Raw genomic sequence first — 25,021 nt, forward strand, 5'->3', positions numbered from 1 at the left:
ATGAAGCATCTGTTTTCACTCTAGAAAATTAGCTTAATAAAACACAGTGCAATTGTTCATCAACATATTATCCATAAACTCTCTCTCTCCCTTGCATTATCATCAACATACACAGCGAAGCACACAGAAACACTATATATAAAGACCTTATGCCTTTTCAGGTGGTGCTTAATAAACTGGTAAACTTTCTATCCATAAATCAACTCTGATGAACTGTAATAAAGTGCTCTCACCTTCATTACTGCTGTATCCAGTATCACTCTGGAGGCTGTATGTTTTGTATTGTCCCTTTCTATTGATATACGATACTAAGCGTTCACTAAGCAGCGGTGACATAAATTAATTTTGGTAGAGTTGAAGGAGCATTTTCTGTGGCTAATGTGATGTCACATTGCCAGGGATCTGGAAATTGGCTTGTTCTGAGACACTGCTTATGATTTATGGGGATTAAAAAAAAAGGAGTGGGTGGATTTTTATCATTATATGGTGGTTGTGTACACACACTGCCAACACACATTTATAGCCATACACCATGCAAAAGTGAATTTTGCATAATAGGTCCCCTTTAAAGTTATTGTTGCACATATTTAAATTTGGTCACATTTGCATTTTTGGTCACAGTCTAAAGCCCTGCCTAAAACATTGCAAATTAAGCAATCGAGTCCCAAAGAGTTCTAATATATCTTGAGAAAATATTATGTTAGAATATTCTCAATTGATACTGTTATGGTTTAAAGCTTAAAACCTTTTTAAATGCATATGGAGAAAATTAATATGAAATATACAGCACGTCCAGGACCAAGGCTGCTTAAAAAAAGTGTGCATTTAGCACTAAAATGTGCAATGCTGGCATGATTCCACAGACAGGCAGAGACATGTAGTTTACATATAAAACAAGCAAAAACACACACTGATATTTGAGACTGGAATTACATTTTGACATAAAAGCGAAACTCTTAGTGCCGGCCCTTTTGGTTTGAGTCATCCCTGCCACACCTTAGAGGGGAATTTGGTGTCAAAGGTTAAAGGTATGAGGGCAAACATTGGACAGCTATTCCACTGGTGCAAAATGCTAAGCCCTAACACTGCTTCGGATTTAATTGCAACCAATGTGATGAGGAATTTCCTCTTAGTTAATGTTCTTTAATGGAGAGAAAATTCACCTAAATTAAATAAAATAATAAAATAACAAACTAAATATTTCACAAGCATTAGTCAAGCTGATATCAGTTAATTACTAGCATTAATACGTCTAAAAATAAATTATGTCCAGCATTTCTGCAACATTTAATTCTAATAAAAGTAACGTCAGGCAGAATGAGTACTCAAAGCTCCAACGAAAGCAAAACAAGGCAAACAAGACAAAACAAAATGACTAGACAAAACATTAAAGAATAAAAAAACAACAAAAACACAAAAGACAAAAAAAAACCAAAAAAACAAAACAAAACAAAAAACATCCCAAGACAAGACAAAACAAAAACTGCCATGTTAAAACACACTAAATTTAAAAACTAAAGGTATTTGACTTGTAATTAATCAAGCCAATATCAGTCTATCATTGGTATGAAAAAGCCTAAAAATAGGTTCTGTCCAGCAGTTGTGCAATGTTTAATGCTCACAAAAAACGCCAGGCAGAATGAGCACCCATCGCTCCAGATAAATGGGGCCAAGAGCGAGACAGAGCAGCTCAGTGCCCCGACACCACCCTGTGGAGACCTGGGGGTCAAACTTGGAGCTGTGGCGAAGTCAAAATTGTCACAGACTTCTAAAAAGAGTCTGAATCAGAATGGGTCATAATACAGAGGTACTTGTCACACACAGGGGGGGGTGGGGGGGGGGGGGGACAACAAACAACAAAACACTGCAGAAAATTTCACAGATGAGAAGAGAAGAGCATTTGCTAACTCTGATCTTGTTCTGACAGGCTCTGAAACTCAAGCTCCCAGTGAAACAAAGAGAACGAGTTTTCAGGACACACTAACATACGTCAGCATAAAGATTTGTGAGCTAAGAGTACATTAACATTCTCTCTTAAATCATCAACTCACCCTGGAAAAGCCAAAAACCTTCTATGAAAAAACACATAGTATTATCACACTAATAGTTTATTGAGCCAATAGATATTTTTAATACCAGGAGCCACAGTAAGTATTCGCTGCAGTTATGTTGTAGTTTGATGTCCTTGTAAGGAGATCCCACTGTAAATTTAGGCTCATTTCGTACAGTCACACGGGAAACAAAGAGCTCAACTATGAAAACCATCATGAGCACCATAAGTCTTTGTACATGCCGCTTGACCGGTGGATTCAACAATTAAATATGAATTAACAATATTCTTTTAATTAATATTTATGAATTCATTTAATTAATTATTTCATTATTTTTTTTTTGTAAATGTTCACAATAAATGTGATTGACCTTATAAATATGCAAATGAAAACATTAATCCATTCACACGTTTGCAGCGTCAAATAGTGTACAACCCAGCATTACGTTTACAGTTTACAGTGACATTGTACTGACAGTTTCAAGTGTAAAGAGATAAAGGAACAGGAGAGGAAAGGAAGTGTTGTAACTCTTCAGATGTTGTAAGTGGCACACGGCACTTGAAATCTAATGAGTCAGCCGCAACCTCTTCCTCTTTCTAGACGCTCACCTCTCACCAGATCAAACCAGATGTCCTGACAAACAATGAGTTCACAACACCACAATTAAAGCTAACATCCGCGCACCATTCCACATACACTTTTTTTCTGATCAGATAACAGGCACGCACACATCTCTGCACAACACAGCTCAACGAGTTAGCTAATTATTCATCTAACACACCTATGTATTACACAGCAGCCTCGAGATGCAGATTTGGTCATTTCAGCAATTACACTGAAAAAAATTGCGTACGATTTACTTTGAAACCATTTTTACTGAGAAGTGGCTAAATTTCACAAATAATTACAAAGAAAGGACAAGTACCAATGAATTAAAAGTGAAATTCTGATGTAGAAAGACTGAAATAGCATTTTCTGTTGTACTCTAATAATCTTTGTTATATTTACAACTTTTTCCAGTGTTATTTATTTGTACTGTATATTATATTATAATTTATATTATATTACAGTATCGCTCAAACGTTTGGTAAGAAATCATTGTTTTTTTTGTTTTTTTTTGTTTTAAGTATTTTATATAGTGTAATTTACTTTATTATATTATACTTTATTATATTATATTATATTATATTATATTATATTATTATATTATATTATATTATATTATATTATATTATATTATATTATATTATATTATATTATATTATATTATATTATATTATTTTATATTATATTATATTATATTATATTATATTATATTATATTATATTATATTATATTATATTATATTATATTATATTATCGTTCAAACGTTTGGTAAGAAATCTTTTTTTTTTTTTTTTAAAGTATTTTATGCTAACCAAGGCTGCATTCATTTGATCAAAGATAGTCATTTTCTGAAATAATATTACAATTTAAAATAGCAGTATTCTCTTTTAACACATTTTAAAATGTATTTTTAGTTCATGTGATTGTAAAGCTGAATTTTCAGCATCATTACTCCATTCTTCAGTGTCACATGATCCTTCAGAAATCATTCTGATAGGATGATTTGATGCTCAATAAACATTTATTATTATTATCAATGCTTATATATTATATTTTTTTTATATTAATACTTTTTTCAGGATTATTTGATAAATAGGAGTTCATAACTTAAAAACAAGATTTATTTGAAATATAAATTTTTGTAACAATTTAAATGTATTTACTTTCACTTTTGATCTAATTAATGTGTCCTTGCTCGTTATATATACACATATGAAAAAAAAAAAAAAAAAAAATAGAGAAACTTTCCACAATTTGCATGAGAACCTGAGGTTTCTGCCAGTGTTTGCTAATAAAATTGACACATGACACTTTAGTGACTTCTGAGCTAACGTGTGCTACATAAAGAGCTGGCATTAAAAAGCAGAAGCATCCTGTGCCCGTGGTTACAGCCCACATCATTTAGCAGCTTCCTCTGTGAGTCAATACAACAGCCCCTCTCCTGTAGCTTATGGGGGATCAGAACGTCTGGAGATAAATTTGAACGGCAACCGTTACAGTTACAAGTCAAAATTATTTTATTAGGTTAGGAAGACTAAAAGGCATCTTTCCCGGATCCACCAATTTTTAACAAGACTGACAGTGTTTCAACTTCCTGCTGGGAGTTGGGAAACAATTGCCACATCAGCCTCCTTTCCCATTAATAGTGCATGAACTCCGCATGCCATCCCATGATCATCAGTACACTGTTTGATTCTAGTCATCATTAACCGAGCTAGTCCTGTGTCTTACATCAGTGCTTATATATAGGATCACCATGTGAAGAGAATTGAAATTCAATTTAGCCGATGGCAATGTGGTAACCACACCACGTTTATCAGGTAAAAAGCAAAAACAAGGACTTAAATGCATATTATGCAAAATTAACTTAATCGTGATTAATCGCGCACCCTTAATGGCGATTAATTGCACACTTATCTCACGATTAAGCATACACCATTTATCTTGTTTAGCACGTCCATTTTGCCATCATTGCCTAGATCCAGCAAAGTAAACCATCAGATTTAAGTGTGATTCTCACAAAAAGTTTTTTTAGCTTTTTTCAAGGTAAATTTAGATGTCTTTCCAAAAAAGAACACCAAATAACAAAATTATTGTTCATATAATTCATACATTTATGTTTTTTTTTTTTTTTTTTTAAATCACAGCAAAAATCGTTTCAGAATTCAGTGTACATTATGTGCAACAGCAAAGAGATTGTTTACATTTTAGACAAGTCAAGTTGCAATACTGAACATGACCACATGGAGATGCCAAAAAAAACCATCCTATACAGCTGCCTTGACCTGCATATATACTAAAGTACACAGCAACATACACAGGACAAATCCAAACATTATCCTGAATGTGTGTGAAAACGACATCAATGTATTGAAATGTGTCCGTGCATAAATACAGTGTAATGCTGTGTTCACACCAGACGCGACTTGCGCGAATAAATCGCGCTATTCGCGCGTAGTTGGACGCTTGAACATTTTGAGTTTACTCGCTTCATTCGCGCGTGACATTCGCTTCATTCGCGCGTGAAAATCCCTTCACAACAGACGCGAATTCGCGTCATGAGAGGGGCTCTCCCGCTCCTTTATGTGTCCCAGACTCTCCCACTGCTTCTGCACACTTCCTCTGAATAAACACAACTTGTCAGTGGGGAAATAATTGTAAATTACAGCGAATAAGCTCAATTGGTCGTCTTTAGTTGGCTTGTAGTCTTAATATGTATTTATATATATGTATATATATAGCTCAAATTGAGTAAAGACCGTTTTTTACAACTTATCAGATTGCCGACCTCCTCACTCACTTTCTTTCAAACACAGTCCTTTTTATTTCTGTTTCTATAAATGTATGAAGATGTACAGCGACGATGATTTTGTCCTCCATTGTTGTTTCGAATTTCTGCCTCAGCTCGCTACGTCACGTCACTACTAGAGCAAGCTCCCGATTGGTTAACGCGGCGCGGAAATTCGCCAAAGTTCAGATTTTTCAACTTGCGCGAATCGCTCAATTCGCGCCGCGTCATTCGCGCGAATCGCGTCATTCGCGCCGCTTCATTCGCGCGAATCGCGCCGCAGGATGTCAATTCGCGTCTTTGCATTGACTTAACATGTAAATCACTCGCGCTTACCGCTTCATTCGCGTCCGGTGTGAACGCACCATAAGATCAGTGCATTGGGAGCGCTCATACACGATTTGTTTGCCCATCAATATAACAGACTCACGTGTGCTTGTGTACGTCACCGCAATTGTCTTTACTTTGATTGCAATCATCCTCCATCAAAACTTTCATAGCAAGACGCTGGTTTGCTTTATCCATCCGAGAATCATAGTTTTCATATCATTTGGCTATACAGCGGTGATGTTTCGACGTTCCGTTCAGACATGAACAGTGCGATGCGGGAGGGCTCCGCTCTTCAGATACAATGACTCTGTGTTTTAAAGCGCAACATACACTGGAATTGATTATTCTCTCTGCCATCTCTGATATAATCAGCATGGTCTTTAAATCATCTAACTGTGTGACGTAATTACGTTATGACACCATTTCACCTGCTTCCGTAATTTTTTGCATTAAATATGCGTTAATTATTTTGAATTAATCGCATGCATTAATGCATTAACGTTGACAGCCCTAGATTGAACATAAATGTGTGTTGGCAGTGTGTGTACACAACCACTATATAATGACAAAAATCCACCAACTCTTTTTTTAATCCCCATAAATCATAAGCAAGGTCTCAGAACAAGCCGTTTGCAGATTCTACCTTTTGTGATGTCACAAAATGCCTAGGCCCCGCCCACGACTGCTGGCGGACTCTGCTGTATTAGCATAGTTTCCACCCTAAGCGAGTTGTACTTTGTCGACATTTTTTTTTTTTAAGCCGGAGCAGCTATAGCGACAAGAATGTCTCGTAAACAACTCCACACCGTGGAATAGTTTATTTTTGAAGGGAATGCATCCCCATATACCTAAATTTTTTGATGTCTGCGCAAATCATTTTACACCAGACTGCTTTGTACAAAGGGACGATACAAAACACAGTTACTCAAAGATGGATTTCAAACTGTTCGTGATCCAGCGTTTCACAAGTTTGCCCTGCCCATTTAATATTAATGGTAAACAAACTTGGCTTGCTGTCCTCGAAGGACGCTCCGAGTTAAACCCTCCTATAACAGTACTGTGAAGAGGGAGAATAAGAGAAATAGAGGGGAAGATGGGGAACAGGAGTGATGTTGGAAGAATTGTCGCTAGGATGACGCAGTGCCTGCTGCGTATATACACTCATAATGATGATTGACAGGACTGAATGTTTAACCTACATTTGGAACTACATATAGTCTTTGGAGCGATACTAATCACAAGCACTTTATTACAGTTCATCGGAGTTGTTTTACAGATATAACGTTTACTAGTTTATTAAGCACCCCCTCGAAAAGGCATAAGGTTGTAACGAGTGTTTTTGTGTAATTTGCTGTGTATGTTGATGATAATGCAAGGGGAAGAGAGAGTTTATGGATAAGGCTTTAATGTGCACTTCTTGTACTGTACTGTGATTTTCTGGAGTGAAAACGGATGCTTCATCTTTTGTGTGATGTACAATAAGCTTCATAAAACTCATAAGTAAAGTTTTGGCCATCATTCTGACGGGATCCACTACAAAGGCTTGTACTAATAGTGGATAAAAGCAATATGACAACAACCGTAATTAAACTAAACAAGAGGTCTCCAAACTCAAAAGTTGCTTGTATGCATAGTCAGACCTTGATTAGCTGATTCAGGTGTGTTTAACTGGGGTTGGAGCTAAACTTTTTCAGGACAGCGGCCCTCCTGGACCAAGTTTGGACTAAAGTATAGGCCTATACCTGCTCTATCTCCATGCATTATATATTCTCTGGCTCTGTAGGCATCATTGTCTGACTCCAGTTTGAACTGAACACCGCACAGTTTCTACATTTTCAGTGCATGAGATTGTCCTGTTTTGTTGTCGGTATGGCAGAGCATGGACTCTTGAAGCTCCGCCCTCTTCTTGAAAGGGGCTGGGAGCAGCAGCTCATTTGCATTTAAAGGGGCACACACAAAAACGGCACGTTTTTGCTCACCCCCAAAAAGTGGCTATAAAAATACTATAAAAAAAGATATGTGGGGTATTTTGAGCTAAACTTCACATACACACTCTGAGGGCATCAGAGACTTAAAAAAACAGAAGCATTAGTGGTCTATGAAAGTAAGAGTTCAAAATAAGAGGGAGCTGCCTCAAAGAACCAATGAGAAAAGGAAGTGGTTTTACTAAAAAGCAACCGCAGCAGAGCAGCGGCCCACCAGGAACTGGATACACTTTGGTCTTAAATCACTGCAAACACACATAGCAGCCCTTTAAAGCAATACAGAGCTGCACTCTTCCACTCTATCACATGACTAAACTATCACGTTTGTTTGGAGGTTACAGCATGAGGCTGAGCAGAAACACTCACACAAATGCACCCAAAAATCGACTGGGCAAATCGGGTGACATCAGTTCACTTTGCAAAATGAGACCAAATTTAATAAGTATCTTCAGCAATTAGCTACTAGTACGCACATCACTGCTAATACAGATTCCATTGAATTGAATTATTTATTTGTTATCATATTATTTTATCCTATTATTTAATTATCTTAATCATAAACACATGTAGTTTTACCATGCACTGCATTTTGTTATTCTTCAAATTATGTACCTATAGTGGAAAATAAATCAGAAATCTCACACACTTAAAGAAAATAGCTTACTTCCACATTGCAAAATAAATTGGATACTGTGTATAATGCCCAGTATGCAGTACACTGGCATTCTGTTCCAAACATAGCACATGTTTCTGCAACATTCATGCATGACCACTACAGCACCACTATGGTGACCATGAATCAATCCTTATTGGCATGGAACCTGCAGCTTTCTGGAAACCAGCCCAGATCCACTAGGCTATGCCACATCCATCCCTTTTTAAAAAAGACATAGCCGCTTGTTTTCTAAAAGGAGTATCAAAACCAACAGGCTTGAGAGCACTAGCACAGAGAACCCCCAACCTGGCATCAAGCGTGAGAAACTCAGAGATCTCCTGAGGGCAAGAAACTTAACCCAGGAGAGGGGGAGGGAGAGAGAATGTGCACTGATGTTTGCTTTATATTTAAATGTATGAGTCAAACTTTAGTCTATGGAGCTGGGAGGAGCTCTAAAGAAAGACATGCCACTAAATAAACTGCTGGAGATACAGAATGAGTAAGCTGCTCTGTGCCATTAAAGACGAGAGGAAAACTCCCTTACACACACACACACACACACACAAACAGAATGAATGTCTGTCTGCTTGTCTGTTTTTAGATCTAAATCTTGCTTTCCTCTAACTTTATCCAGATGCCATGGCGGACCGGCCATGAATCATGTGACTTGTCACCCCCTCCCTCTTTTTCTGACTTCTCCTTTCTGTCTTTCTTGCTGTCTTCCTAGCAGTCTTTGTCTCTTAATGATAATCTATGTATCTCTTGTTTTTCATCCATCTCTGCTGTTCTGTGAGCTTTGATGGACCGAGACTAGCCAGGACAGAAGTGTGCTTGAGGAGTGACACCTTTCTGAAAATGCCGGAAATTTAATAAAACATCTTCAAAACATGATAAAGACAGATGTTGCCTAAATTAAAATACAAAAAAAATGTCAAAAGATGTTTTGTGGGAGGTAGTAATTATAATTAAGCTTAATTTGGGCTAATCTACAAAAAAAAAAAAAAAAAAAAAAAAGTTTAGCGGAGGTTTTTATAAATTGGTGTGTGTGGAATAGGGAAAGGACAGGAGAGGAGATGAAAGGACAGGAGAAGAACAGAGCAGAGGAGACCAGATGTGATGTGAGGAGAAAAGACGAGACTCAAGGAGAGGAGAGCAGAACTTCACATGCTGTAAACATCTCCAACAAGGACCAAATTATTCTCTCAAGTATTAAACACAAAAAGCATTGTCAGTGAAGAAAATAAAACACACAAATAAGGCTAAACATCATGATATATGGCTATAACCAGGACCAGATGGAGTCTGCAGACATGTTTCACATTTTCTGCACTGATTCTGGAGGGAAAATCTCTGGAATGGTAAAATGTAGACTGAGCTAGAAGTGCTTCACTCTTATTGGTAGCATTATCAAATTAGCCAAAACAGGGACCAAACATGAAAATGTTGTCATCATTTACGACTTTCTTTCTTTTGCGGAACACAAAAGAAGATAGTTCGAAGAATAACCAAACTGTTTTGGTGACCATTGACTTCTATTGTATTATTTTTTCTCAAAATATCTTCTTTTGTGTTCCACAGAAGTTTTGTAACGACATGAGGGTAAATAGTGACAATAAATGGTGATAGAATTTTCCGTAACACTTTAATATGGGGAACACATATAAACTATTAACTACGACTTTTGCCTCAATAAACTCTTAATTTACTGCTTATTAAGGTAGTTGTTGTAGCGTTTACGTTTCGGTATGGAGTAGGATTAGGAATGTAGAATATGGTCATGCAGAATATGGCATTAATATGTGCTTTATTATAGGTATTAATAAACAGTCAATATTAGGGGTGTAAGGACACAAAACTCACCGTACCTCGGTTTTGAAGTCACGGTTCGGTTTACAGTACAGCAGAAGGGGAGAAAACTAAACATAAAATTGCTCTTTTTAAATTAAAAAGTGGTTTACTAAACAAATTGTGTTTTTGTCTTTAAATATATTAAATTAAATTAAAACTAAAAGTTTCTTAAGGATAAAAAATGATCTCTTCTAATGCTATAAACTCTGTAGGCAGCCCTTACTTGAACATTATGCTACTATAATATTAAAGGTTAACAACTGAGCCCAAACTATTAGCCTAAATTCAATTGCTTTTTATTTTTAGATAAAATAATCAACACTCAAATAACAAATTGTATGCAAACATGTAAGCTGCACCTAAGGCAGTTTTTGCATTAACTTCTAAATGTTTTTACTCCAATTCGTTGTTGAAATATAATCATTTCTACACAGTAGTTGTCATTTTCATGACAGATTTATTCAAACAGCCTAAATTAATCAGAACATCACTAATAGGTTAAGTAAAATATAATGATTACATAGACTAATACAGTGCATATATTAAGCGAAAGAGTTCATTTCTCTAGCAAACTAACAAACTTTGGACTTTTCGGAGGTAAATGCTACATGTCATATTGTTTACAAGCTTTCATTGATGTCTTTCCGCCGCTGAAACACTGATTGAGCAATTACACGAGACATGACCGTTTCAGTAAGTTGTACTGTATCTTTCAACAAACCTTCAGATGTTCATTCATTACGTATCTAGTATTAAAGAGGAAGAGATGATCGCGTTCACTCGTGCTGCCTGTGCAATGATCTGTCACGCCGCATCAAAGGGAACGGCATTTTCTGTTTCTGTTTGAATTTCGTGATTTCGTGGACATAATTTGAAGATGACACTTTGTTTCTTATGGAAAGTAACAAAACGCAGAGCTTATTGCGATTATTGGTGGTTGGGCTACAACGTTGCAATGCAATGCTTCGGTACACACGCGCACCGTACCGAAACGGTTCGGTATGAATACATGTACCGTTACACCCCTAGTCAATATGCAAGCTAATAAGCAACTAGTTAAAAGTGAGAATTGTTTTCCATACGAAAGCATTTTTGGGTGAATTAACCCTTTAATAAAACGTAAACTTTGCGAATTATGGAGGTTCCAATTCCAATTCCGTCTGGACCTGGATACAACAAATAGTGTTTAACAGTATCTATCAGGACATCACTTGAAATGACCAAAATGAACAAACCACATCATTACGCACCTCGTGCCATTAACACACAAACAAACCACCACAAAACACCCCAAACACAAACAGCAATGAGAGAAAAGGCCAGTTACCAGAATGTCCATCATGGCTTGGCGGAGGGCAGCCTACTAGTCTTAAAATCCTCAATGATGTTAAATGCCTGGACACATGCATGTCATCCCCCCGCTGGCCGCGGACCTCTCCTTCACACACAAACACATACGGCACAGGCCGGAATGCACAGGAACACACGAACAGGGCAACAGTAAGACACAGACACACAAATAGGGAGAGAGAACGGTGAGGGAGAAAAAGAGAGAAAGACTTTATATTAGTCACATCAAGCAAATGCTCACAATTAAATCTATGACTTTGTGTTTTAGGAATTAAGCTAATTTAGACAGGCATGTTAATCTTAATCATCTACTAAAATGAGTGAAACATTCGGTTTTTAATTAGTTGTTAAGGCAGAGATTAAAATTAACATCTGCAGACAAATTCACCATTGTATGAGATTTAACAGAGAATTTTACACATCCATCCATTTTCCAAACTGCTTGTCCAATGCCCATTTCCTAAACCCTAATTCCTCCTCCACATTTACACTAGAGTTCAAAAGTTTGGGCGCGATTTTTCAATGCTTTTGAAAGTCTCTTAGGCTCACCAAGGGTGCATTTTTTTTTTGATCAAATACAGAAAAACAGCATTAATTATGTGTTATTATAAAATGTAATTTTTCCCAGAACGGCAAAGCTGAATTTTCAGCATCATTACTCCAGTCTTCAGTGTCACATGATCCTTCAGAAATCATTCTGATATGATGATTTGCTGCTCAAGAAACATTTATGATTATCATCAATGGGGAAACGGTTGCTTAAAATATTTGTGGAAACCGTGGTACATTTTTTTCAGGATTCTTTGATGAATAGAAAGCATTCATTTGAAATTGAAAACTTTGTAACATTTGTAAATGGTTTTACTGTTACTTTTCATTTAATTGAATGCATCCTTGCTGAATAAAAGTATTAAAAAAAATCGTACAGACCCCAAACTTTTAAAGGTATTAGGGGTGTAATGACACAAAACCCACGGTTCGGTACGTACCTTGGTTTTTAAGTCACGGTGCGGTGCGGTTTTCGGTACAGCAGGAGGGGAGAAAACTAAACATAAAATTGCTTTTTTATTTATTTATTTATTAAACAGTGGTTTACTAAACAAACTGTGTTTTTGTCTTTAAATATATTAAATTAAATTATAACTAAAAGTTTCTTAAGGATAAAAAATGATCTCTTCTAATGCTATAAACTCTGTAGGCAGCCCTTACTTGAGCATTATGCTATAATAATATTAAAGGTTAACAACTGAGCCCAAACTATTAGCCTAAATTCAATTGCTTTTTATTTTTTTTAGATAAAACACTCAAATAACAAATTGTATGCAAACATGTAAGCTGCACCTAAGGCAGTTTTTGCATTAACTTCTAAATGTTTTTACTCCAATTCGTTGTTGAAATATAATCATTTCTACACAGTAGTTGTCATTTTCATGACAGATTTATTCAAACAGCCTAAATTAATCAGAACATCACTAATAGGTTAAGTAAAATATAATGATTACATAGACTAATACAGTGCATATATTAAGCGAAATAGTTCATTTCTCTAGCAAACTAACAAACTTTGGACTTTTCGGAGGTAAATGCTACATGTCATATTGTTTACAAGCTTTCATTGATGTCTTTCCGCCGCTGAAACACTGATTGAGCAATTACACGAGACATGACCGTTTCAGTAAGTTGTACTGTATCTTTCAACAAACCTTCAGATGTTCATTCATTACGTAACTAGTATTAAAGAGGAAGAGATGATCGCGTTCACTCGTGCTGCCTGTGCAATGATCTGTCACGCCGCATCAATGAGCGTCAAAACGGCATTTTCTGTTTGAATTTCGTGATTTCGTGGACAGAATTTGAAGATGACACTTTGTTTCTTATGGAAAGTAACAAAACGCAGAACTTAATGCGATTATTGGTGGTTGGGCTACAATGTTGCAATGCAATGCTTCGGTACACACGCGCACCGTACCGAAACGGTTCGGTATGAATACATGTACCGTTACACTCCTAAAAGGTAGTGTATAATAATTTAATACTAAATTCAGATATGTTCTGATTTGTTGTGACCGTGTCAAGCATCTTCCTCATATTCATTGTGGACAAACAAAGTACTATCTGCTGGAAGCTCACATCAGGGTTTTGTCACTCTGAAGTGCGTTTCCAGAAAACATGGTTAGTCAACTATGGTGTACGTCCCACTGAACTCTGTTGGTAACGATGGAGCTTGCGACCATAGTTCGCTTTGGGAAACGCAGCCCTGGTTGGTCTTACTCTTAGTTTGGTGAAACAAGCCTGACACTCATGTATCGTCTTATCTCTGTGTAAGTGTGTTGTGTTTGAGCTGTGTGCTCTCTCCTCTGTGTCATGTGTTGTGTATGTGGAGTTTGGTGTCTGGATACCTGTCTAGATCGGTTTGGTTCAGTGTTGAGGTCCGTTTTGTCTTTTGTTGTGAGCAAACAGGTTGAGTGTTCATTCCCTCACCATGCGCTCTTGTCTGGTCTGGTATGTTTTTGTTTTACACTTGGTTTGTGAGTTTTCATTGGCCATCATGGCCAGGTGTTCTTGTATTGTTAGGTTTGGTGTCAGCACATAGCTTGTTTCTATGTGCCATGTCTAACGCTGCCTTCACTTGCCATCTTGGAATTATCATAAATATGAGTTTCCTAGTAGAAAATTGGACATGAATGCCCTCTTTTGGTGCGGGATTGTGGGTATAATTTTGTGAATAATTCCCACAGGTTTTGCACTTTTAATGCATGCAATTCACTTAAACATTTATGCTCTATAGCATGTTGGTTGAGTGAGTAATATAATCCACACAGATTATCAGATCAAACCATTCATTTGAAAACTTTCTGTGATATGTAATTTAAAAAATGATTCAGCAGCCTAATAATATACCTGCTGCGGTCTGTGTTATTAATGGTAATTCAAACAACAAAAGAAAAAGAGAAAACCACTCAGTGCTCATGACTGAATAACTTTAGTAACTTTAATTGTAAAGATTAATCCTTACAGGATACAATGAAGACTGTCCAGTGTTATTATGCATTTCAATTTCTCTAGTATTTCTGTAGCTGACTGTTTTACCTACCTGAAAAACTTAAAGCACTGTTTATTTCATTTGTATATTTATATAGTATTATTTGCGTTACTATTTGCAATTTGTTTCAGTTTTTTTGTTGTTGTTGTTTATTTGTTTAAAAGACAACTTGTCTTTTTTGTAAGTTCAGTTCAAAGTTTGAAATCAAACTACTTTGTGCTGTGTGTAAGTGATTGCGCAACAAAATTACCCCATTGTAAAACCACAAATACATTGAGTGAGCAAACATTAGGAGAGATAATTGTAATTCATTTTCCCCACCTGCTCTCCCTCTTTGCCCTCTATTATTCCCACCGTGTGCTGTCTTGTGTAAGATCGTCATCATATGTTCCCTATTGTATCTAGCCTTGCCCTGCTATTGGACAGTGTTTTCTTGTTTGTTTTCAATAAAAAGCCCTTTAAACTCTGCAACTAAAGCCGCGCACACACTTAACGATTGTAAGGCCGATTATGAATGTAAATTGATAATTATGACTGATCGTGCTCAAACACATCCAGTCAGAGCCAGTTGCGTTCAGTCGGTGTTCAAATTGCTTGTGTAAAGGCATGTGACGGTATCAAATGTTCATGTTGCGATTAATTGATGAAGCTTTTATCACGGTACACGGTATTAAAATAAGTTGCAAAACCATTTTTGTCAGTTTAACATGTTTAAGAACTCTTTTTGTAATAAAACAAAACAACTCTGACTGAAATTTTCAAACAGATTAAAATGCAAAAGAATTAGGCTATAAAGAACAACAGATAACACTTTACTCTATTTAATGCATTAACTAAGATTGAGCAATAGCTACATTTGTTACAGAAAGTGTTATTTTTTGTTAATGTTAGTTTAGAAACACAACTGATCATTGTTAGTTTTATCTCAGGTCCATTAAATAAGTTATTTTGATTTTAGTAATGTTATTAAATAGTAACTAAGAAATTAACATTAATAATTAATACTTTAGAAGTATTTTTATTGTCAGTTAAGTGATAATGAATCAACATGTTAACTAATGAAGCTGTATGTTTTCAAAGTTTTACTGAACAATAACAAATAATCAGAACATTTCTAATCATTAGGGCATGTTGTAGTCCAGATTAAAATATAAAAATGTTTGGGTATGAAAATAAATATCCTTTTAAGTATTTTTTAAGTATTCAGTATTTGGTGCTGTGATGAACAACACTGAGATTGCAAAAAAGTGAATGGCTGTTTGAAGCATTTTAAAAACTTCACTAGCGCAGTTACTTTGTTTGCACGGTTTCCGTGGTAACCGCTGCTGTTCCATCAGCGCCCTCTGCTGTCAGAGAGTGAACGCGCACTTTCATTCAGCTCGTCTCCTTCACTGGTTCCGCCATGTGCTTCTCGTGCACGTTGGGATTGTTTACATCTGAGCGCGTGTCCTTTTGACGCAGAATACAGCAGTGTTGTGCATTTTATATGATTGATGGGTAAAGTATTCTTAATTGCCTTATAAAAAATTAATAATTGGTAATAAATTATTATTTACGGTATTCTGAAGTGCCGACGATTACAATATCGTGCATATTCATTATCGCGATTTATCGCATTACCGAATATCGGCACAAGTCTACTTGTGTAAGTATATAAATCTGCTTCAGTCGAAGGAAACAGTCTTCGTGTGTTGTGCTCAGTCTTAGCTAGTCGTTAAATGTGTCCCAAGCTTAAGTCCTTGCCTCATCCCTCAACCACACCTGACAGTTCATCTCATCATCTCAAGTTATTTGGCTTACATATCTATCTTAATTTGACAGGAATGGAAAGTGTTCTTGCATTTTCTGACCAGTGAATTTCCATTATTTTCCATTACTTATACATTTATGAGTGATAATTGCCTAAATTGACTAAAGACATTTCCGTGACTTTTCAATCACCTTTTTATGATTTAATCAATTTCCATGACTTTTCCAGGCCTGTAAATTACACTTTTGAAATGATCTGGTATTTCCAGGACCAACGTGAAGCCTGGGTATGAAGTACAGTTTGTTCAGTAGGTTGTATCTTAATGTCACAGGTCAGGTCAGTTTTACACAACCAACGTTTTCTGGAGTTTCTCATCCACTGGAACTTTATTTGGAAAGCTCTAGTAAAATGTGTTTTTTTGGCTAAACTATTTACACATCAGACTTGTTTCCACATCGAATCATATGTGACCCTGGAGCACAAAACGAGTCATAAGTCACACGGGTATATTTGTAGCAACAGCCAAAAATACACTGTATGGGTCAAAATTATCGATCTTTCTTTTATGCCAAAAATCATTAGGATATGCCAAAGATCATGTTCCATGAAGAACTTTTATAAATTTCCTACCGTAAATATATCAAAAATGTATTTTTGTGAGTGGATATGCATTGCTAAGGACTTCATTTGGACAACTTTAAAGGCGATTTTCTCAATATTTTGATTATTTGCACCCTCAGATTCCAGATTTTTAAACAGTTGTGTCTCAACCAAATATTGTCCTATCCTAACAAACCACACATCAATGGAAAACTTATTTATATATTCATATGATACAGAAAACCACACAATTGACATCAAATCAAATCTATTCTTCAAAACATCAAAGTCTAATACCTTTTGAGAACTCTTTACTAAATCACCATATATCACTTCTCTAAACTTGTGTCCAGCCTTCTCACGTTAAATAAAAGTTCTGCCAAGAATCACCTACAAATCATGAAAAAAAAATCAGCCCCAGATGTTAATCCAGCTGCCACGGTCCCGTGCCACCCTCAGATACACGCAGACGCGAGTGAAAAGGTCAATCGGTTCAAAACCCAGTGAGAAACTGGCATGTGATCTCAAATATAATAAATATCATGTTTCTAATATTACTTCCACAAACACTACTGCTAATTCCATTATAAGAAGGACAAATATATTGTTACTGCCCTCAATATCATTATTAAAACTTTTAATAGAACTATAGATCAGGTAGACTGATACTTACATGGTTTCAGGTTTTGGGGGTAGATAATATCTCTGGACTGTCAGCTAACCTCTACTATATCTTCTGTAGAAGGGTTTGTGACTATGTAGGGAACTAAAGGCACTGCTGAGCCTGCTATGACCAAAATCTCCTACTTCCCTTTTAACTCTGTGAAGGAGAGAGGAGGAAGGGGAGCTACACATGAAAAGAGGAAACGTTCAGCGGAAGACCGGGGAAGAAAAGCAGACATTGGTGAGGACATGTGCAAGAAAAAGCAGAGATGGAAGACAAAAACACAAGTGCTCAAAGTGAGAGAGAGAGGGAGTGATCTCTGTTAGCCGGCCTCTCTACGAACACAATGTGATATTTCAGTGATGCTTTCATGAAATTGCATTTGGACACCTTTGAAAATGCCGTAACTAATCTGGTTTTCCATAGCAAAGAGTTAAATTAATATTCTGTCATCATTTACTCACCCTCATGTTGTTCCAAACCTCTATGACTTTCGTTCCTCTGTGGAATATAAAAGAAGATATTTTGAAGACTGTGCTGGTTGCTCTTTTCAATACAATTACATTGAATGGAGAACGCTTTCAATTTTCAAAAACAACACAAAAGCACAGTTGTTCATATTAATCTAATTCTACATACGAAAGATTTGTGAGAGGAACAAACTAAAATTCTCATTATTTGAGATAATTAAGACTATAACCACTTGAAAGCCAATTAAACTGAATCACTGAGTCAGAACATTCATTCAGATTAATTTTGTGAATCAAATCAACTGATTCATTGAAATGATCTGTTTAAAATGAATGGCTGGTTCATGAATCAGATGTTACTACATTCCTCATGAATGCGTTAAGAAGAACATAGTGGGATTTATATTGAAATGACTTCAATTTTAGTCTATTTCTCACACAAAGGAATCATATGACTTCAGAACACTTGGAATATTTGTATGAACCACTTCATGGCACTTTTATGGAGTTTTTGACCTTTTTCCTAAAGCTTGAAAGCTGCATGGAAAATAGCCACCAGTATGAAGTCATAGTTTTAGAAAGACATGAGGTGGGTGAGTAAACGTTTTGCGGGACATGATGGATTGGAACGGAGAATGTGATAATCATATCCATGTAAAATTAGTGTAAAGAGAGAAATAGAAACAGGAAGTACAGAAGAAAAGAGACAGAGAAGAATGTGAAAGGATTTGATTGTGAAAGAGAGTGAAGACAAGAGGAGGAAAGAGGAGTGTGATGAAAGATAAGAGAGAGAGAGAGTGAAGGAAAGAGAGCAATATGGCTGCAAAATGACTCAAGCTTCCTCCTTAAAGTCTGTTTTTTCCTTACAGCGATACCAGGCTAATCTGTTGGAGACTTGCACCCCAGGCTTTTCCATTAGACCCAAACATGAAAAACCACAAAACAACAATGGCGCAATGAACTCAAGTTGTGTACACTTGAATTCTTCGGCTCTCAACTGTTGGGTCGTGACCCAAAATTAGTTCTGACAGGGTTACGGACAGCAGGGATATAAACAACGCTAAATATATAACATAGTAAAGTTCAACATAATCATGCATAGTTAGACACAGCAAAATGCTTGTTTGTATTTTGCCACATATTCATCTTTCATTTGTTAGAGTCAAATGATGACCTCATCCTTGAAAACCATCAACAGAACTACTTTGGGTCCTGATTCAACTCCTCACTGAAGGTCTGTAAAACTATTTGCTTAGTTTTACTTCGGCATATGATGTGAAAACAATGCCTATCGGAATTATTTTGACAAGCGAGGCGTTCAAGTCGAGGCTTGGATTTGCAGACCAGCATTGTGTTTCATCATAAAACAAGCAGCATCATGAAAAACATTCTTGGTCAGCATTTGTCCCTTTAATCAACTTTCTGACAATTTAACAACCCAATCCTTCCCTTTTCAACCATTTTATTGATAATAATAATCGGTTTTACACGTAAAGTGTGTCAATAATCCCAGTAAAACACTTTTACTAGACATAACTAATTTATCATTTAACTGACACTTTTATTCAAAGAAACTACAGTCTTCCTAGAAACCAAAAGCACATTGCTGATTAGTGTGCGATTTGAATTTGGCAGTCACAATGTTCAACACATCAGAAGAGTCATTCATTGGACGTTCTGTATGTTTTTTTTGCAAAAATAATGTTATAGAAAGATATGTTTACTGTCTGTTCTGTGTCTTGTTAATACTCTTAGCAATGCATTTTATTGCAATTGAATTCCCGCTGCAGTACTGAAATTTTAAAAATGTGACGGTTTGAGTTCTGTTGAGCGGATTCGTAAACACCTCTTATTGGCCACTGTGTTCATGTGCTCAACAGATATGTCTCTGATTGGCTACAATGATCAACCCTTCAAAAACATGTTGAAAAATAGACATCAGCGAGCGCTTACACAGATACACACGGAGCGTTTGAAAGCAGGCATCTATCCATTCCACTGACAGACGCCTGCTTTCAAACGCTCCCGCTCACACTTTCAAATTCAAACACTTCCGCACGTTGATCATTGTAGCCAATCACAGACATATGAGTGTGTGAACACAATGGCCCAATCAGAGGGGTTTACGAATCCGCTCAACAGCACCACATTTTTTTAAATTTCAGCACCGACTTGGTATCAAAGTCGTTGCAACACAGAAATGCAAAAAGAAAAACCATTTAGGTCATGACTGCACTACAAAGATTTTCAGCCAAACAAATGTCTCAAGAATGAGATTGTCCTGCCCCCTAATACCACCTGCAAATAATGAATGAATGAAGGAATGAATGAACTAAATAACACTTTCAGATCTCTGTTCAAGCAATGCCCTATAGCAACAACAACTCATGGAAACTACTGTCTCATAAAGCCAGTGTTAAACTTTAGCTTACTGTATATAATGTAAAAATGCCACCTTTGCAATTTGAAATGGGGAAACGCTTTTGTTTTTAAAGGAGCTGTGTTTGCTAAGCGGTGTTCTGATTGAATTAGTGCTTCAGAGAGGATGACTAGCCCCTTATGAACCCTGCACAACCCTGAAGGCCCTGAATAAGGGAATCATTTATTCAGGATTCTGCTCCAGTGACTGGTCACATTGCTTTTCTATTTTCACTGGTTTTGTTCATTCAGGAACTGTTGTTGAATAATGCCTATACAGCAGACAGAATGAGTTGTTTTTTGTTTTTTTTCTTGTAATAGGATGTGGTTTAAGATATCCATCTCTGCAAACCATACCGACGGAACTCATCTTTTTTTATAAAAATATGTAAATATGCAAAGGCAATGCAAATTTTTAGATCATTTAAAGGGTTAGTTCACCCACAAATGAAAATTCAGTCATTAATTACTCTCCCTCATGTCGTTGCACACCTGTAAGTCGTTGCACATCTTCAGAACACAAATTAAGATATTTTTGATGAAATCCGAGATGTTTTTTTTTTATCCTCCATTGAAAGCAAAGAAATGACCACATTCAATGTCCAGAACAGTAGAAAAAACATTGTTGAAATAGTCAACTATTTTGACTACAGTGGTTCAACCTTAATGTCATGAAGCGACGAGAATACTTTTTGTGCTCAAAAACAAAACGAAAATAACTTTATTCAATAAATTTGTCTCTTCACGTCTCTCCCCTGCTATGCTTTTTTCGTTGCAGCCTCCAGGTTTTACGTCCAAACAGCGGCTCAGTATTGGCCGACACTGTTCATGTGGGCAGCACGACGCATGCGTGTGATGCTGACACAGGAGCTGGCCAATAATGAGCCGCCGTTCGGACGTAAACATGAAAACAGCACTGCACCAACTGCTTAACAGACTAACAAGGAAAAATTGTTGAATAAAGTCGTTATTTTCGTTTTGTTTTTGAGCACAAAAAGTATTTTCGTCACTTCATAACATTAAGGTTGAACCACTGTAGTCAAAATAGTTGACTATTTTAACAATGTTTTTTCTACTGTTCTGGACATTGCATGTGGTCATTTATTTGCTTTCAATGGAGGATAAAAAAAAAAAAAAAACATCTCGGATTTCATCAAAATATCTTAATTTGTGTTCTGAAGATGAACGAAGGTCTTACGGGTGTGGAATTCACTAACTAACCCTTTAATCTAAATCTGAAACTGTACTAAATATGCACTTGTGAGGAAATAGAACAGAAAACTTGTCAGAGCATGATTTCCTGTCTACTTTACACACACAAAGTGACAGAAGCTCTACCTCCGCTGAAAAAGTACAGTGTAATAATGTCATAAAATCAAAACTTTAGCTGCTTTTACTCCATGTCTAAAGGTTGAAGCCATCAATTTGTGCACTTCTAAAAGTTAATAATAAAAAAATAGCATGTTTCCTGTGCCACTTTCTATGCCTGCTGCAGTCTCAATTGAATGTGGAGCAATAGAGCTGTACATAACATTTTTTTTCTGAACATAGCACTTCTGAACTACGTTTTGCAGCACAGGCCACACAATTAAAAACCTGAAACCATTTCTGAAAACAACCATGAATAGTGAAGTTCATCATGCATGCTATGTATGTATGCAAATTATGTTATCAATCACATCAGAAACTTGTCATTTACGGGTGGGTGACGTGACCTTTTTTCTTTTTTTCTTTTCTTTCTTTCTTACAATGTATTTAGTATTGAGTTATATCGTTTCATCTTATGCCATTTTTTTTATGAGTTTATGGGGCAAAATAAATTAAATAAACATGAATAGACGTCTCATAAAAATATGGTTAATAAAGATACCATTTTTCCTGTGCATATGGTGTGTTCCCAAGAAATTATTAACTGCACTATATATTATTATATACTATTATGCTTTAATATATTTACATAATACATCTTTAATCCTAATGTCTTTATTGTTAATCTGTATAGGCTGTCTTTATTCTGTTAATTACTTTTATATCTTTAAAGTAAAAAACAAACAAACATGAAATACACACATTTTTATCAAACAGCATCAATGTATCTGCATCCTTCCAAAACAGCTTTTAAATCTTCCACAACATGCTTGACATAAAAAAAAAAAACTATATTTGAAGTTTGACCATATGATCTGACATTATTCCACCAAAATTCTTCTCACCACTACTTTGTTGGATTAGAGGTTTTTTTTTTTTCTCCAAACATCCCCCATCATTTCAGAAAATAGTAAAACATCGAGTGTGTCAACTATAAACACATCTGAGGTGTAAGTCAGCAGTGCTAGGCGAAAGTAAATACAAGGCTTGAGTCATTGTGTCTGTGAGCACAGCATAGAGTTTTTTCACATGCGCTTAATAGCGTTCTGTGCTTTTTCTCATTCGTGAGTGTTTCTTTATCACTCTAATGTGTCAGTAAATTTTAAGCAGCATCTACTTTGCTGGACGAATATATTTACATATATTCATGTGTTACAGCTTGTATAACAGTGTAAATTTGCTGTCCCTTCAAAATAACTCAACACACAGCCATTAATGTCTCAACCACTGGCCACAAAGTGAGTACACTCCTAAGTGTAAATGTCCAAATTGGGCCCAATTAGTCATTTTCTTTCCCAAGTGTCATGTGACTCGTTAGTGTTACAAGATCTCAGGTGTGAATGGGGAGCAGGTGTGTTAAATTTGGTGTTATCGCTCTCACTCTCTCATACTGGTCACTGGAAGTTCAACATGGCACCTCATGGCAAAGAACCCTCTGAGGATCTGAAAAAAGAGTTGTTGCTCTACATAAAGATGGTGTAGGCTATAAGAAGATTGCCAAGACCCTGAAACTGAGCTGCAGCACGGTGGCCAAGACCATAGAGCGGTTTAACAGGACAGGCTCCACTCAGAACAGGCCTCGCCATGGTCGACCAAAGAAGTCGAGTGCATGTGCTCAGCGTCATATCCAGAGGCTGTGTTTGGGAAATAGACATATGAGTGCTGCCAGCATTGCTGCAGAGGGTGAAGGGGTGTGAGGTCAGCCTGTCAGTGCTCAGACCATACGCCACACACTGCATCAAATTGGTCTGGAATCAGAAGGAAGCCTCTTCTAAAGATGATGCACAAGAAAACCTGCAAACAGTTTGCTGAAGACAAGCAGGCTAAGAGCATGGATTACTGGAACCATGTCCTGTGGTCTGATGAGACCAAGATAAATCATTTGGTTCAGATGGTGTCAAGCGTCCAGGTGAGGAGTACAAAGACAAGTGTGTCTTGCCTACAGTCAAGCATGGTGGTGGGAGTGTCATGGTCTGGGGCTGCATGAGTGCTGCCGGCACTGCTACAGTTCATTGAGGGAACCATGAATGAGCAGAACATGATCCCCTCCCTTCAGAGACTGGGCCGCAGGGGATTATTCCAACATGATAACGACCACAAACACACCTCCAAGATACCACTGCCTTGCTAAAGAAGCTGAGAGTAAAGGTGATGGACTGGCTAAGCATGTCTCCAGACCTGAACCCTATTGAGCATCTGTGGGGCATCCTCAAACGGAAGGAGGAGGAGCGCAAGGTCTATAACATCCACCAGCTCCGTGATGTCATCATGGAGGAGTGGAAGAGGACTCCGGTGGAAACCTGTGAAGCTCTGGTGAACTCCATACCCAAGAGGGTTAAGGCAGTGCTGGAAAATAATGGTGGCCACACAAAATATTGACACTTTGGTCCCAATTTGGACATTTTCACTTAGGGGTGTACTCACTTTTGTGGCCAGCGGTTTAGACATTAATGGCTGTGTGTTAAGTTATTTTGAAGGGACAGCAAATTTACACTGCTATACAATCTGTACACTCACTACTTTACATTGTAGCAAAGTGTTATTTCTTCAGTGTTGTCACATGAAAAGATATAATAAATTATTTACAAAAATGGGAGGGGTGTACTTACTTCTGTGAGATACTGTATGTACAGCCCTGAATGTACTGTGAAATGTGAAGAAAACGTATCTTTCTATTCAGTTGTTTTTCGGGCTGTGCATTTCCCGACCTGTGCGTTTCCCAAAACGAACTATGGTCGCAAGTTCCATCATTACCAATAGAGTTCAATGGGACTTACGACCATAGTTGGCTAATGATGCTTTTGGGAAAAGCCCCCCAGAGTAGTCTGATTCATGAACAAATGACATTAAAGCCTAAAGTATAGTTTAATTTTTACGCGTACGCATGGGTCAGTGTAAAGTGCGCATGATGCAAATTTCATCATCAGAAGAGTATGCATGTACTGTACTGGATTTTTATAAGGTTGCAAATCTGCATTTAATTAATTAATTAGATTAGCGACCGTGCCCTGGAGGCATCGATTCACAAGGTAGTCAAAGAAAAACTGCATAAACAGAACAGACTGGAACGGATGCAAGCTACAGTGACGATGGAG

The 25,021-nt window shown here is 36.8% G+C and overlaps 1 protein-coding gene across 8 annotated transcripts in view; it reads right to left on the bottom strand.

Annotated features, from left to right (window-relative positions):
• Positions 1-25,021, bottom strand: part of rgs19 (regulator of G protein signaling 19) — a 62,944-nt gene that overhangs the window by 34,381 nt on the left and 3,542 nt on the right. The window contains exons 1-3 of one of the 8 annotated variants that reach the window (XM_067371662.1): positions 17,680-18,089; positions 12,603-12,658; positions 11,591-11,701 (exon numbers count right to left, since the gene is read on the bottom strand). The exons of 2 other annotated variants lie outside the window; for them this stretch is intronic. In XM_067371662.1, the coding sequence (XP_067227763.1) occupies positions 11,591-11,605 (15 nt within the window). In that variant the 5' untranslated portion in view covers positions 11,606-11,701; positions 12,603-12,658; positions 17,680-18,089. Of the gene's footprint in view, positions 1-11,590; positions 11,702-12,602; positions 12,659-17,679; positions 18,092-18,134; positions 18,172-25,021 lie in introns of those variants that run through there. 5 more of the 8 variants (XM_067371661.1, XM_067371659.1, XM_067371658.1 and 2 more) reach the window with 5 other exon arrangements.

The sequence above is a fragment of the Chanodichthys erythropterus genome, chromosome 20 (genome assembly GCF_024489055.1).
Source record: "Chanodichthys erythropterus isolate Z2021 chromosome 20, ASM2448905v1, whole genome shotgun sequence".
NCBI lineage: Eukaryota > Metazoa > Chordata > Actinopteri > Cypriniformes > Xenocyprididae > Chanodichthys > Chanodichthys erythropterus.